This window comes from Vipera ursinii (assembly GCF_947247035.1).
Source record: "Vipera ursinii genome assembly, chromosome: Z".
Taxonomy (NCBI): domain Eukaryota; kingdom Metazoa; phylum Chordata; class Lepidosauria; order Squamata; family Viperidae; genus Vipera; species Vipera ursinii.
The window spans coordinates 82,472,971-82,489,828 of NC_139517.1; the positions used below are offsets into that span (position 1 = coordinate 82,472,971).

The window sequence follows — 16,858 nt, forward strand, 5'->3', positions numbered from 1 at the left end:
ATGACTGCACTCCCACTCATCCCAGCAATATTATTATTAAATTTGCAGATGATACAACAGTGGTAGGGCTTATCTCCAAGGGCGATAAGTCTGCCTAGTGGGTTGAGGTGGAGCAGTTGCTCTTGTGGCGCAGAAACAATAATTTGGTTCTCAACACCACTAAGACCAGGTAGATTATAGGAGGAATAGATCAGATATTCAGCCCCTAATCATCAGTGCAGACCATGTGGAATGGGTGGCCATCTTAAGGTTTCTGGGTGTTACTGTAAAGGAGGATCTGACCTGGAGTGCTCATGTTATAGCATTGATTAAGAAGGCCCAGCAGAGATTATATTTCTTAAGACTGAATGAAACAACTTAATGAAAAACTGTGGTGAACTTCTACCATTACTCCATAGAGAGCATTCTAACCTATTGCATTTGTGGGTGGCTTGCCAACTGCACAGTAGCAGTTAGGAAAGTGCTCCAGAGGGTCATTACCATCAACCAGAGGATTATTGGCTGCCTTCCCCTCCCTCTCCTGAACGAATGGTATAGTTCCTGCTGTCTTAGGAAAGCTCAAAACATTTTTAAAGACTCATCTCATTCCAAACATTCTTTTTTTGAACTATTACCATCTGGCAGACGGTACAAGATAATAAAATCAAAGACAAATAGACTGAAAAATGTTTTTATCCCAGAGCTGTAACCATATTAAATACCACCGTATAGTGCAACATTGAAGTGCAATATTAGGGGCAGCGCAATGGCAAATAGAATGTGAGGGATGTGTGTATATAATGTATGGGGTTTGTTTTACTTGTGGTTTTTACTTGTGTGTAGTGTGCACTGTGGACAGCACTTAATTTTGTTATGGGATACACAGTGACAAGATATTCTATTCTATATAAAACTATCATGAGTAAAGGATTTATGTATATTTTCCTAGGATAATAGTTGAAATTCGTACCTGTACTGGATCTAGATGCTTTTAGAAACTTATTTTTGCCTGTGGTCCAGATGGGTTGAACAGTGAAGAACATGGCCATGAGGTGAACATTATTTCTGAAATGGCAGAGGCTTTTGTTCACTTTAAAGAAATCATAAAGAAATAAACGGGAAAAAACTGTCTTTCATTAAATAGTTTGGGCAACTGGTTCAGTTCTAACTTACGTATGTAAAAATCGGGCTACACAAGCTTTTCTGGACTGGAGCACTTAAGTCAGAGAGTGCCTGTAGTTGTTTTCCAGGTTGCAACAAAGATGGTCCTTAAAAGTAGACAAATTTTCTTTCTTTAATATATTCTATTTTTATTGTTGTCTCTGAGGGACTAAGTGGTTATCAAACAGTTATGTGTATTTATAAATTTAACTCGATTGCTTATAATCTCAGGAACCAGAAGGAATAGAGGTTATAACTATTTTATTACACATGGCTAAGACTTTTGTGGTCGTTTTAAGCTATTGTGTACACTTGTGAAAAGAGGTACTTTGGTCACACTTCCAGATCCTTGAAAAGATACCTAAGGGAATACAAAATGCCAAATTGGAAGTCTCTTTTGTGGGACTGGAAACATAATGTATACAATTCAGTTTTTGAAGATACCAAGAAGATAATTCATAGAATAAGAAAATTATACATTAGTGAGAACTCAATTATATCTCTAGAACTTAGTAATGAGTTTGATTATAGTTCAGGGGTCAGCAACCTGAAACAGCAAAAAAGCCACTCAGAACCGGTTCCGTCACACACACAAAAACGTGGGAGCCACAAAATGTGCGCATGCATGCGTGCATGCACGCACATGCTCAGAACAAGGCAAAACATGCACCAGCCCTGCCCCCGTCCACCTCTAGTATGGATGGCTCTGCCGTCCTGACTTTTCCTCCCTCAGAAAAAACTGCTCTCCCCCACCCTGCACTCTCTCTCTCTGGGACTTTTTTCTTTCTGCCTTTTGTGAAGCTTTGGGATAGCTCCTGCCCTGGATCACTTGCACTGCGCCGATCCTCAGCAGCCCCAACACCTGTACCACATTCTGAGCTGCGTGCACCTGTCACTGCCCGGTGCCGCCAGCTTACCGGGGGGGGGGACTCGCAGGCCGAGCTGCGCGAAGATGAGGAAGGAAACAGCCTTTCAGAGGATACCGCCCGGGCCCCCCTCGGAGGCAACAGGCCCTTCCCCGGCTGAAGGAAGCCTCATGAGTGTCTCCCACAGTGCGGCTCCCCTGAACTGGGAGGCACCTGCGCGGCGGCGGCAGGTCTCCCTGGTGACGGGCGCTGGGTCGCGGCGCTGCCTTCAGCCCGGGTGCCGCCGGAGCCACCCAAGCACCCTGCCCCTCCCCCGGGGCCTCCAAACCTCCACCGCCCCATTCTTTCAATGGGAATGGGGTGGCGGAGGTTAGGTGAGATGCTGTCTTCGTCCGCATTTCTTTCAGCCCTGAAAGAAATGCAGATGAAGGCAGCAGCTCTCCAAACCTCTGCCGCCCCGTTTGGAGAGCTGCTGCCTTCGTCAAACACGTACGAAGGCAGCAGCTCTCCAAACCTCCGCTGCCCCATTCTCTCAATGGGATTTTTTTACTCCCACTTTTTTTCAGAACTGCACATGGCAGAGGAGGACTGGGGGCTGCAGGAGGCGGCTTAAAGAGCCGCATGCAGCTCCGGAGCTGCGGGTTGCTGACCCATGTTATGGTTCATATGGATATAAATGTCTGACATGTTTAGATACTTTGTCTTCATGTTGCTCACTTCTATGAGACTTAAAATTACTAATGTGAGGTTTTTTTATTAACATAGATGAGCATTTAAATGCTCCACTATTTTGCAGAAAATGTTCGCAACTGATTTTTTTTCCACTCAAAAGCTAAGGATTATTCAGAGATTTTCTCTTTCCCCCATATTTCTTTTTAAATTTATTTTATTCATTGTGTTTGTGGGAGCTTAAGTGCATATATGAATTCTGATCCCTTATTTTTAATTTTTAATTCCTGATTTTTGTTTTTTATGATACCATAATGTACCATTTTCTAATTATATATGACTTTATATACATATCTGAATAATCAAATTACTTTATTATATGTCACAAGTTACTTAACATTTTTTCTTTCAAGCTTTCGCCTTGTAGCTATTTATATTTATTACTCTTGAAAAAAAGTTAATTGATTTAATGAACATATATTTTATCAACAGCAATTGGATTTTCTTCCTTTCTCTTTTCTTTTGTTGACATTTCTCCCTTTTCAAGCATTATCTTGCCTGATAACTGAACTGAGTAAGAAAAAGAGAAAAAAGAGGCATTTGAAGAAAATGTCTGAAGGAAAAAAGAGAGGGACGTTTCTTATGGTTAAAAAGTAGGCTTCTATTTCATTCATAAAATACAAAAAAAGGCTTATTTCTCTTTCCATTATGGAGTATTTTAATTAATTTCAAGCCTGGCAAGGAGTGATTAAGTTCTGCATGTAGTAACACAGTTTAATAGAGGATATGGTAACAAAAAAAAATGGACACTAATTTTATAAATTGGATGGGTATCTGTTTGTGATGTATTAGTGTGCTGTACACTAATAATGGATAAAGCACCTGGTTTCTTTTGACTATAGGTGGTTCTCAATTTACAAACACAACTGAGTCCCAAATTTCTATTGCTAAGCAAAACAGTTGTTAAGTGAATTTTGCCCCATTTTACAATCTTTCTTGTCTCAGTTTTAAGTGAATCACTGTAATTGCTAAGTTAGTAATATGGTTTAGTAATACAGTTGTTAAGTGAAATCTGGTCTCCCTATTGACTTTGCTTGTCAGAAGGTTGCAATCACATGACCCCGGGACACTGCAACTGTCATAAATACATGCCATATGCCAAGCATGCAAATTTCGACCATGTGACCATGGGGATGCTCAAATTGTTGTAAGTCATTTTTTTTCCAGTGACTCTGAACACTGAAAACAAATGTTTGTAAGTTGAGGGCTACCGATATTTCTTTTTGTAATGAGTCAGTTTATGCTGATTTTATAACCTTTGCAAAACTAGTATATGATAAAGCAACTGCTCAGTTTAGCTGTTTTGTGATGAAGATTACGTGTTCCTGACAGCATGAGAGACAGCATCAATACATGATATCTCTGTTTAATAAAATTGAAACTGCATTGATTTACAGACACTCTTAGGTTGTGTTGTTGTGCCACAGTAAAGCATCTGGAAATATACAACTTGAAAAAAGCAAAGTATCCAATTTATTAAAACTTACACAAATTACTTCCAAGGAAGGTATTTCCTTTAGTGATACATATTTTCTAATATTCATGAATCTACTTATTATGGAATTCAGTTAAATTCAATATTCAATGTAAATCAAAACACTGAAATACTGGTTGGATTATATATTCCAAATAAAGGTTGTCTGGAAGGAAAGATTAGTGATGGATTCTCCGATATCAGTACCTTAAAATTTCTCAACTGAAATATATATTCAGAATGTATGAGGAGCATACAAATAAATTTAAGTGCTTTTGGATTGATTCAAGAAGTCATCCAGTGTCTCTTCTTCCTTTAAAAAGCTTAAAAATGATTGATACCTGATCATCAGTGTATCAGAAATCAATATTATACTAAAACATTTCAGTATTAATTACATATTTAATTAATTTATTTATTTAAGGTATCACTCTCCTAAGTGAAAGAAGATACCTTAGAAAGCAGTACCAAATTCAGATTATTGCCTGGTTAGGTTAGTGTTGGGATTTTAGTTCTCCAAATTCACAGCTAGCTTAGGAGTATGTGAGACATAGCACAAGATTGTCAACTGTCCAGTTGGCATTTCCAGAAAAAGAAACTCCTGGGACATGATTTTACCAAGAGTATAATACTTTACTGAAAATTTACATTGGCACAGAAAAAGCGAATCCAGCTCTAATTTTCCCATTCAAAGGCTTGCTTAGTTAAACAATAGACTCTCTTGTCCCCACCCATCAGGTGTTCACATTGTCCAATAGCAACATTTCTTCTTGTTATGGAAACAGTCCAGTTCTCCATTGAGCATGACCTTAGCTCTCAGAAGCCTCGGTTGCCTAGATACCAATCCTCCCCTGTTGCTTTCCATCTCATTGTCAAGAAATGAGCGAGGCAGAAAATAAAGGTGAAAGGGTGAATCAGTCTTGACATGCCGACCCCCCTGGAAGAAAGACAGACCTGGAACAACAATAAACATATATATACATTATTACGTAAAACCCAATTACTGCTATATTCCTAAATGGGGTTGTTGAGGATACCTAATGTGAAATTTCTTAACTAACCTCAATGCCCTAACATCAGAGGCAGCCACCCAGTCAGCATCTGCTAATGGGTAGCCTTTCCACAGTACTAGATACTGTAATTTCCCCTTGTAATATCTGGAGTCGAGAATCTTTTTGATCTTGTAGTGCTCCTCAGCCTTTACTAAGATGGGCGGAGTAGTAGTTCTTTGATTGGCCTCAAACCAAATCCCTGAAAAGGTTTCAATAGGCTGCAATGAAATACCAGATGAACTTGCCTGAGGCTTCTTGGCAACTTCAGCTCCACCATCACCAGATTTACGATCTCAACAGTGTGGAAAGGTCCTATGTATTTGGGACCTAACTTTTTGTGAGATTGCCTCAGGTTTAGGTATTTAGTGTACAAATACACCTTATCCCCCACTTTAAACTGTTGCTGGGGGGCTTTCTTATGATCTTCTTGCCTCTTTTGACCTTCTCTAGCCTTATTCAGTGCCTCACGCACATTGGGCCAAGTGGCTTTTAATGTATCCATCCAATCAGTAATGACCCTGAAGATGGGACTTCCTCTGAGAGCTCTGGCATGAACATGAAGTCAGTCCCCATGGCCACTTTGAAGGGGGTAAAACCTGTGCTGCTGTGCACTGATTTGTTATATGCCACCTCTGAAAAAGGCAGGAATTTGGCCCAATTACTCTGCTCATAATTTACATAAGAGTATAGGTATTGCTCTACTAATGAGTTGGAGTGTTCAGCAGCCCCATTAGTATTCAGATGATAGGTGTAGCTAAGTCTCTGGGAGGAGCCTATCATTTTCAAGAATTCCCGCCAAACCTTTGAAGTGAATTGCACCCCCCTGTCTGAGATAGGATCCCATGTAGTCAGTAGATGTGTTGCACAAACATCTTGGCTAGGGTCTGGGCTGAAGGGATCTTCAGTCACGCTACAAAGTGTGTTTGCTTTGAAAACAAGTCAATGACAGTCCAGGTCACGGTGTTCCCAGCACTCTCAGGCAACTTCACGATAAAGTCCATGGATATCTTTTCTCATGGCTTAGTTGGGTTGGCTACCAACTGTAGCAAGCTTGGAGGCTTCCCAGGTAGGCACTTCATGGAGGAACACATGGGGCAACTGGCCACATAGGTTTCTATGTCCCTTTTCATTTTTGGCCACCAAACCTGTCTTTTTACAAGTGAAGGGTTTTTACAAATCCAAAATGCCCTGCGGGTTTTGCATCATGGCTCCTCTGCAGGACCAAGATTCTGTGGCTGGCTGGGACAAAGAATTTACTTCCCTTTCACACTAAGCCCTCCTTTGACATCAGGTCGTCTTTGTCTCTGGAATCATTCATCCATCCCCAAGGCATCTTTTAACAGTTGCATCAATGAATCTCCTGTTGGTTGCAGAGAGGTTGTTTTCTGCTGCCTCGTAAGTGCTGGCACTGTGAGCTGCCTGGATGGGATGATGGAATTAACTACTTCTTCTCAGATATTTCTGTACTGAAGCTTGCAAGAGAGGGCATCTGCTAAGAAATAGCGAAGGGTGAAACTGAAGTGGTTAAAATACTGAGCCCATCAGACCTGCTTAGGGGATAGCTTCCTCAGGGTCCTTAATGCCTCCAGGTCCTTGTGGTCTGTCCACACCTTGAAAGGAATCTTGCTACCCTCCAAAAACTGCCCCCAGTTCAGAAGAGCCCATCGGACAGCATAAGCCTCCTCCCAGATGGCCAACATCTCTCAGTATCAGATAACTTGCGAGACGTGTAGGCACAGGATTGCAGCTCCTTTTTGTTCCTCTGGAGTAAAATTGCCCCTACTGCCACATTGCTGTCATTTTCTTGGATTATAAAAGGCTTATCTAGGTTTGGATACTTCAAGACTCGTTCTGTAGCAAAGAAATGCTTTAGTTTCTTGAAAGCCACTCGGCATTCGACAGACCAGTTTAATGATTGCCTCAGTTTGGGCTTCACCTGCTCCCATCTTGAGCAGGTTGGTAATGGGTAGGCTATCTAGGCAAATGTGGGATGGACTGTCAGTAAAAGTCACAAATACCAGGAAGCTCTGTAACTGCTTCCTGGTTTGACAGGTCTCCATTCCAGAATTGCCCTCACCTTACCTGGGTCCATTTCTACAGCATCTTTGGAGATGCAATGCCCCAGGTAGTGTAGGCTGTTTTTGTGGAAGTTGCATTTAGATAGCTTCAAGTACTGCCCTCACCAGCTTTACGTGCTCTTTCATGGTCTCAGTACAGATTAGAATGTTATCCATGTATACCAGCACTCCATTGTACAGGTGCTCATGCAGGACTTCATTTGTTAACTGCATGAATACTGCTGGCACTCCTTGCAACCAAAATGGCATCACTTGAAACTGATAGCAACCCAGAGGGCAGTTAAATGTGGTTTTCCTTCATCTCCTTCTTTAATCCTCAGTAATAGTAGCCCAGCATTTCCCTCGTAAGGGAGGGGAGATACATATTCTCTACGCAGATACCATTCAGTCCATGGTAATCCATGCATAGTTTAAGAGACCTGTCCTCTTTGAAAAGCACAGGGGCAGCCATCCCTGGTTTTGCTGGTTAGATAAATCCCCTGGCTATGTTTTTGTCTAAAAAATCTTGATGTTCCTCCATCTCCCTCAGGCTCATTGAATACATCTTCGGCTTTGGTAATTTTGCCCCTGACAAGATTTCAGTAGTGCAGTCTGTGGGCTATGGGGTGGGAGCATGTCTGATTCTCTTTTGCTGAATGCCTCCACTAGGTCATGGAATTCATTGGAACAAGTGGCTCTAACTCCTCACTTCCCTTTAGCGTGTTCACTGACTCTGTTTTCAGTTTGCTAACCAGGCTCATGGCTGGCATGCAGGGCTTCCACTGCCCCTGCTGGCTAGCAACTTTCTTTCTCATTCACCACTTGTTGATGCCCCAATGTACTAACAAATTCCATTTCTTCAACCAGACTGGTCCTAGGACCATGGTCTCAGTCATTCCAGGAGCCACAATAAAATGGATAGTCTGTATGTGGGTCCCCGCCCTGAGGCTCACTAGCTCCGATAGACTAAGTTGCTGGTATCCCCTCATAAGGGAACCATCTAACTGGGAGAACCCCATAGGCTGCCTCAGTTCGTCAGCTTCAGCCTTAGTTTATCCACAGTCTGGAGGCTGGTTAGGCACCCAGTACACTCTGAATCCAACAAGGCTGTAAGGACCCCCTGTTACTCCTGAGGGTACCTGATTTTTCACTTGCATCATCATGGGGATGATGGGGCCACTTACCATAAGGTCATTTCCCCCTTCACTCTCACTCTTGAAGAAGACCAAGCTAGGCTTGTTGTGGGTCAGAGTTGTCTCCCATTTGCTGGATTGGGGAGAGACCTCTATGACCTGTCGGGCAGACTATGTTTTCTTCCTTGGCTTCTTTGGGGCTTTCTCCAGTTTTGGTTGGACTAGGGCTCACGGTGCTGATATCAGATGTGGCACGGGGCAATAGGCAGCTCAGTGGCCTTCCTCCCCACATTGGAAACATGCTCCTGAGCCCTGGTGGAGTCCTCCCTTGTGGCTGGGATTTCACCCCCTCTGCTTACATGGGGTGCTGGGCATCCTCTGGGCATCTAGTTCTCATGCGCTGCATGCTCATGGTACTCCATTAGATCAAGCTCTATGTTTGTAACCAACTGGTACCACATCCAAAGGTTGCATGGCATGCCCTGGGGCAGGCAGTTGTGATACAGCTCCTTGTTTAGTCCTTCCCAGAATTAGTAGACCAGCATACATTCAAGTCAATCTTTCAGGTGAGCTGCTAGGCTGCAAAAGTATTGGATGTACTCGGTCACTAGCTGCTTGCCCTGCCATAGGAAACAGATATGGATCTCTGCATGCCGAGCCAAAGCATCCAATTCTTGCAACTCCAGAACCTCTTTGTCGTGGAGAAACACCAGCCCCTCTAGGTTAGATGTGACGGTGTTGATCCAGGCACGCCCATCTGAGTTCCTTACTCCATGTCATTCCATAAAGTTCCATAGCTGGGTCAGGAAGTAAGCCACATGGTTGGGCCATTCATCAAACCAAACTGCAAAGGGAGGTGGCACTTGGTCCTCTCACACTAAGACATACCTGGGTGGCAGCCCCAGTGCCTGAATGGGGAGGCCAGATGTTGCTAGGGTTGTGTGTGCCAGCCCCTACATCCTGCTTCGGCTTGGGCTACCATTGTGGTTTTCTGGAGAGGAGGCTCCCCTTGGTCTCACCTCTCTATCCACTCCTCTGTCAACTGCTAACATCTCAAAATTGCCAAGCTCTAGGTGGGGTCCAGGTAGGCTGCTACAGTGGAGAGCTGGTTTAATGTCAACTGTCCAGTTGGCATTTCCAGAAAAAGAAATTCCTGGGACATGATTTTGCCAAGAGTATAATACTTTACTGAAAATTTACATTGACACAGAAGAAGTGAACCAGCTCTAATTTTCCCACTTGAAGTTTTGCTTAGATAAAACAATAGACTCCCTTGTTCCCACCCACATTGTCCAAAAGTAATATTTCTTCCTGTTATGGAAATAGTCCAGTTTTCCATCAAGTGTGACCTTGGCTCTCAGAAACCTTGGTTGCCTAGATAACACTCCTCCCCCCACTTTGCATTCCATTTCATTGTCAAGATATGAGCAGAAGCTATAGGTAAAAGGGCGAATCAGTCTTGACAAAAAATAAATAAGGTTATTCTACATATTTTTTATTTTATTTTAATCCCATTTATATCCCGCCCTTCTCCGAAGACTCAGGGCGGCTTACAATCTAAGCACAAATCAAATGTGCTTAGCAATAGCCTTCATTCTATGTATATGCCTGCTTATTAGGGCTTTCGCCCGCCCCCCCCAAGCGGCATTATTACAAAGTCAGCTTATTGCCCCCAACAATCTGGGTCCTCATTTTACCTACCTTAGAAGGATGGAAGGCTGAGTCAACCTTGAGCCTGGTGGGATGTGAACCTGCAATAATTGCAGGCAGCTGGTGTTACTTAAGAAGGCATTAGCCCACTGCTCCACCAAGGCTCTTTGTGTGACAAGCTAACTGTACTGCATTTGTATGATTGTACTTAATAGGCTGAGGCCCAATGGCAGGCCTGGGTTCCATTACCTTCAGAAGCCAGTTCACTCTCAGTATATTTCTTTGTATATAATGAAGAATAAGAGATTCAAAACAGTCTAACTAAATAAAGGTATTAAAATATTGAATCAATAAGGCCCAGTTCCAGAAACACGAGTTCTGAAAAACAAATAAAGAAACAAAAACTTGTAAAGAGTGTTTACTAAGGCAGAGTACAGTGAGACACCCCAAATTTTAGAAATGGTGGCACAAAATCTGAAGTTCAGAATGAGCAGAAATTAGCAAAGGATTAGAAAAATAAACAGGTTGTCTTAAAGTATATTTAAAATTAAAGGAACAGAACTATCCAACTTCTGTTTTGTCTATATCATCTCTAACAAGAAGATATATATTTTACCACTCATGAATATAATGAACAGGAAGGAATGAAGCTCAAGACTGACATAAACAAGCTCAGGAAATCTTAATTTATCATGAATGGTTTAAATATTTAGGGCTTTATGAACTACACAGTAGATTTGCTAATGGTCTGACCAAACATTTATGAATTATCTCTGAAAAGACCCTTGAGACCTCGTGATATGTTAGATGATTGGACAAAGTCAAAATTCATATGTTTGTTCAATAGATGGACTCAAGAAACTACAGATCAATCTAAAATTGATGTGTGGCTGGGAAGGCCTAGATGAAAATAAAGAGCAATCTGTAAACACTTTGAAAACAATGAAGACACTATTTTCAGCATATATTTGTTAATAATAAATCTTGCCAGATTCAGTTTATCAAATTTTAATCAAGTTGCTTGATAGGTTAAAATGATAAAAAAAACAATTCTGACTGAACATTAGGAAAAACATTAACAATATTTTGTTAGGGGAATAATTTTCTTTCAGAGCTGGTTTTCTCCTTGTCATTCAGTGAAGCCAGAGATACACAGCCATCTCTTAGACCCAGAGAAGCTTTAATTTATATTTCTGCACTGAACAGGGAGTTAGATAATAGTCTGATGGTCAATGATTCTATATAAAAGGAGTTCTAATAGAAAACCTCTATATGCTTCCCTTGGCAGGTTGCAGAAATGGTTTACCACTGCTTTTTTTTTTTACCTTCTAGTCTGGTCAATACCTCTGGGATTCCCCTAACCTAATACTGACAATAGCTGGAACAGTTGGGCTTTCAATATCAGGGATATTGATCTGTTGCACAGGTTCTACTTATACAACATGTTCCTATGGATTTTAAGGAGCCCATTTTACTATTTAGTTAGGATCTAGCCAATTTCATCTATATGCTTGACAAGATTTTCTATATCTATCTCATTTACAGAAATGTTTATTCAGAATCACAGTAAAAATGGAAGATTGAGTCAAAGAACTGTCAACTATTTGTATATGCTCTTTCGTACTTATATGAAAAATAATTTACATAATAATGGATGTGGATTTTCTAAAATTTAGAATGAAAGGAAAGGGAATAAAAATTATACTTCAATCTCAATTCAAAATAGATTTGCACAGATAAATTCTCCAATGGTCTTGTTTAAGCTAAAACAAAAACTATTCTAATACTCAGTATACATCTATTCAAATGTAACAATATGTTTGTTACAATAAACATCTTCCCAATATTCACCAGATGTTTTGGAAATCAATTCCCCAAATCTGCAGCAGATAAGACTTGAAACTCAAAATCTCAGTACCAGGTTATGGAAAGCTGCGGTGTTGCATGGCAGCCAGAATAAAAATATATGAATGCCAAAATCAATAGTAAGTGGACCATTTGAATTCAGCGGCTTGGAACTAACCAGACATTAATAATATCTAAATGACACTTGTATACTATGTATATTCTTGGAGCATAAAATGGTACTATGACATATAATATGATAAACTATCTCATAAATATATCAATAAATATCAATTAGATATATATATCAGAGAGCCAATTTCAGAAATGTTGAATTGGACTGATTAAAAATTATTTTTTGATCGGTGTAAATCTGTGATCTGCCAACATAGCAATAGCCAAAACAAGGCTTATAAGACAGTATTTGGGTCAATAAATTACTCTTCATTTACATGGTTCAAAGTTTAGCTTTTATTTGGTTTTAAATTAAAAAAATAAATCTCATTATTAAAGAGTGGAATGAATCTAAACTAGTGTTTACATATTAGTTCACTTGGCTTAGAATACCACCAGAGAAACAATAAAAGAGTACTGTTATTATCCCAAAACAGACATCTTTTTTTAAGAAAGGTTGACAGTGGCAGAATTCAGTTTAATTGGAAAAAGTCTTTTAACACATTAACCATGAATGTTAGAAAGAAATAGCTGGCATCCGTGCTCTCCATATCTAATGGCTACCTCAGTCTGTCACTGGGTTTGGGCACATTATACAACAGTGCTAATGTCATCTGCTTCATCTGGTTTTTTCTGCCTACTTGGCAGAGATTTCAAGTACTCCAGGTGCCGGCGTGCATCCTCTTGATTTTGCCGCACATAGTAAACTACATAGGATATCACCATGGTGAACCAGCCAAACATGGTGACTAGCATGGCATAATCTGTTGTCTTTTTAGGAATATTACATAGGTCAGCATCCGCTGCATTGAGAAATGGCCTCCCAGCATGTTCATCTAAATCGGAGGTCTTACAGATGACACTGTTGGCTGTTTCATGGTTGGAAGCCATGCTTCTCAAGACTTGCTGCAGGGTGCAATCACAGTGCCAAGGGTTGTTTGCAATTCGAGCCCTAGCCTTCAAATTGTTAAAAGCATTTTTGTGCACGCTTTTAATCCGGTTGTCTGACAAGTCTAGCATTTGCAAGGTTTCTGCCACTCCTTTGAAGGAGTGTTCATCTATGAATTCAATGATGTTTTTGGATAAGTTGAGGACTTTCAATTGGTGCAAGTCCTTGAAAATCTCATTTGGGATGGATGTAATCTGATTGGAGTCTAAATAGAGCAGGACAGTTTCAGGAGGAAGATCTCTGGGTATTTCTTTCAGGTTCGCATTGCTGCAGCTGACATTCAAACCTCCAGAATGAGAGCAAAGGCAACCTTTGGGGCACATACTGGCAGAATGAAAGCATAGTATCATGAGTACAAAGCTTTGTAGAAGCAGACACATGGAGAGGGAGCGAGTTAACCACAGGTCTACCAAATGCATGCTGGAATGTCAGCATAATCACCCAACCGCTTCTCATTTACCCAACAGTGGTGGCAAAATGTCTCAGGAACAAAACTGCAACCTCATTCTCACCAACAATGGAAGTCAAGAATAGTTTAGTATGTAGATATCTTCATGGTTGGTTTTTTTTTACAAGGACATTCCTGGAAAAGGAAAAAAAAACCTTTTAAAAGATTGTGAGGGGTATTTTTTAAATGATGTCAATATAGCTAAAGGTACAAACCAAGGCAAAACTATTCAGAAATATTCTTCCATTAAATTTGGTGGGTCTTGTTTCCAGATAAACATATAGAGTCAAATGGGAAATTCTGATGGCAAAGTCTAATTTATTAAATGTTCAATAGGTTCACTGTTATAAATGACCTTAAGATGTTCTTTCACTCTAAAATTACCATTTCCAAACCAGACTATTTCTTTTTTCTTTTTAAACACAAGTTTTCTAGAACAGCGTAATAAAACTTAATTACTTTCTTCCATTTACAGTAGCAGACACATTAATAAGATTTACAGTGGGACTCATGCAGCAGTGACAAATTAAGGAAGCATTTTTGTGGTTAATGACCTTGCACTACAATGTTCCATATTGCTTTAAATCCAAATTAAACTGTTTAAGAAAGGAATGTACTTATTTTTCAGACAAACCAAATACTGATAAATCTGAAGTCATGAACATGTTTTTGCATCAAGTTCACAGACATCCTGGTTGGGAAATTGTGGGAAGTGTATTGGAGTCTTTATCTGCTTGTTTGATAAAGAATTTTGCTATAAAATCTCTAAAAAATTATCAGTGTTTTATATAAACACTGATATTTATATAAACATAAATATATTATATTTATCAGTGTTTAAATTAAAATCTAATGAAATAAGGAACTCAATCTATTGAAAGGGGAGAAGTTTGCAATAACTTGGAACAGAATCTAAAGATGGATTGTGAAACAGTGCAACACAATATCTTTAATTTCTTCATTATGAAGTACTGCCATCTTTTCAATCATATATATCACAAACACATATAACTTTTACCAACAAGCTGAGAAGTTTGCATATTTTCAAAATGTATTTAAATATACATGATCATTTTAACATGTAAGGAAAATAATATAGGACTAGCAGTAAGTAAAATATTCACTGTTTTATTTTCAGATGTAATCTGGAGAAAGCCATCTTAGCATTTGGGCAAATGGGTAGATGACATAAACATTTATCACTATAGGTTTTCCATTATTGATACATGATGATTATCTTACTGTTTTTGAAGACAAATGAATAAAGGCCAGAGTTGTTGGATACCAGATGGGCAGCAAATAAATTTTATAAATAAAGGCAGAAAGTATTCGGTTCTTATGGCACCCAAAAACAGTGAGAAGTGTTTCCCAATAAATTTTATTTGTAAATGATGCCAGCAGAGATGCTAATAGAGAAACAGTTTTGAACCCCTTTTAATATGAAAACTGTTCTCCAAGTATATTTTAGCATAGCTTTAATACTCACAAATATGATGAATAAATAAAATATACAGGCAATATAATCTTAGAATTTGAGTTAATAATTATCATATCAAGAGAATGCTGTCTCTGACCTAGGATCTGAGCACTGAAAAAATTGCAAATAACCTCTCTAGATCATTAAAAAAACACAATATAAAGTAAAATAAGATCCAAGAACCTGTCAACTTATTGTAGTTCAGTTACTTTGATGAAGTGCCTTGGGGATTGAAAGGAAGCTTTTTAAGTTGCTTCTTTTTTCTGTCAAAGAGGTAGAAAGAGATCTTGCTGAGTGAATCACATGGTGCCATCTCATATCTTATGGTCAGGACATCTTAAAGAAAAGAGAAAGAAAATGATTGTTTTATAAGGTTGTGCAAAATTAGTTCTTTAAAATTGAAGAGTAGAACAGTTCTAGGTATTTAAATTGGAAAAAACCCTATGAGTATAGGAAATAAATAAAAGCATGTATTTTAATGATTGGAACATACAGGCCTGTTTTACTAACAATATCAAACGGAACGGAACTTCTAGTAGATTGCTAAAAAAAATATAAAGTTTGATGCTGTATTTACTTTTGAGAACATGACATTAAAAGGTAGTGTACATGTTGAAAGAACTACAGATGTGTTTTATATAATTTTGATATAGGTGAGAGGATGGAGAGAAGGAGAGGGAAAGAGAGAGAGAGAGAGATGGTAAGTGTACGGCAAGGGGATTTGGGCTGCACAAATCCAGATGACAATTAGAGTACACTAAAGAATGAGCATTTTCTCATTCTCAACAAAATGACTTCATTTTTACAGACACATCTCTTAAGGAAAGCCTTGTGAATCATACTCTTACCAATGAAACTCTACACAAACAAAACCATAAATTCACCCTGCCCTTGCATTAAAATAGATAATTTCTTATTTCTCATTATACCCCACTTCTGCCATATGATATACATTTAAAGAAACATAAAATTATTTTAAAAATTTAAACTTAAACTCAAGTAAGAAGTTTTCATATTTTCTGTTTATAAAAGGCTATGTGTCTGTTAGCTTTCTGTAGGCTCTGAAAACTGGGCTGTTTATTCAGGCTTTTTCAGTTTTAGGACGCTGAGCTTGTCGACCAGAAGGTCGGCAGTTTGGCGGGTCGAATCCCGAGTGCCGCGTAACAGAGTGAGCGCCTGTTACTCGTCCCAGCTTCTGCCAACCTAGCAGTTCGAAAGCACATAAAAATGCAAGTAGAAAAATAGGGACCGCTACAGTGGGAAGGTAACAGCGTTCCGTGCGCCTTTGGCGTCTAGTCATGCCGGCCACATGACCACGGAGACGTCCTCGGACAAGCGCTGGCTCTTCGGCTTTGAAACGGAGATGAGCACCGGCCCCTAGAGTCGGAAATGACTAGCACACATGTGCGGGGGAACCTTTACCTTTACCTTAAGTGATGTGCTTTTGTTTCAAGGGTTATTGCTTAACCAGGATGTCATGGATTTATGTCCAAAGTCACTACCATGAGGTGGTGACTATAAAAGTTAACATCAACCAATTAGAATTAGTACTTAGAGACTATGTACGAAAATAAATAATGACAACATTCTATGGGAAGATCTTTATCAATAACTCAGTTATCAAAAATATAAAAAGAAATCAGTGGGATAAGGCACAAAGTCCAAATACAAAAGAAACAACTAGATGTTTTCCTCTACAAAATTCCTGCAGAGTTCAGTTTTACATTTCTCAATTCCAATCCTGTAAGTTTCTTCTGACATACAAACAAGAAGTTGTAATTTAAGAAAAGTGTAAAATCTGAAAGCTACTTAAATATTCCCTTTTATTGTTTTGCTTTTCCTGTTGCTGGGAGGGGGCGACTGC

The 16,858-nt window shown here is 39.5% G+C and overlaps 1 protein-coding gene and 1 long non-coding RNA gene across 2 annotated transcripts; both read right to left on the bottom strand.

The window, feature by feature from the left end:
• Positions 1-4,355: 4,355 nt before the first annotated feature.
• On the bottom strand, positions 4,356-13,640 carry LOC310648384. The gene is made up of 3 exons (XR_014494082.1): positions 13,530-13,640; positions 10,351-10,479; positions 4,356-5,163 (listed from the first exon to the last, which is right to left on the bottom strand). It is a non-coding gene; the product is annotated as an uncharacterized lncRNA (long non-coding RNA).
• LRRC3B (leucine rich repeat containing 3B) lies at positions 12,712-13,488 on the bottom strand (the record flags this gene model as incomplete). Its single annotated transcript, XM_083376164.1, has 1 exon — positions 12,712-13,488. One exon carries the CDS (start codon positions 13,486-13,488, stop codon positions 12,712-12,714), a length of 777 nt encoding a protein of 258 aa, XP_083232290.1.
• Positions 13,641-16,858: the final 3,218 nt, after the last annotated feature.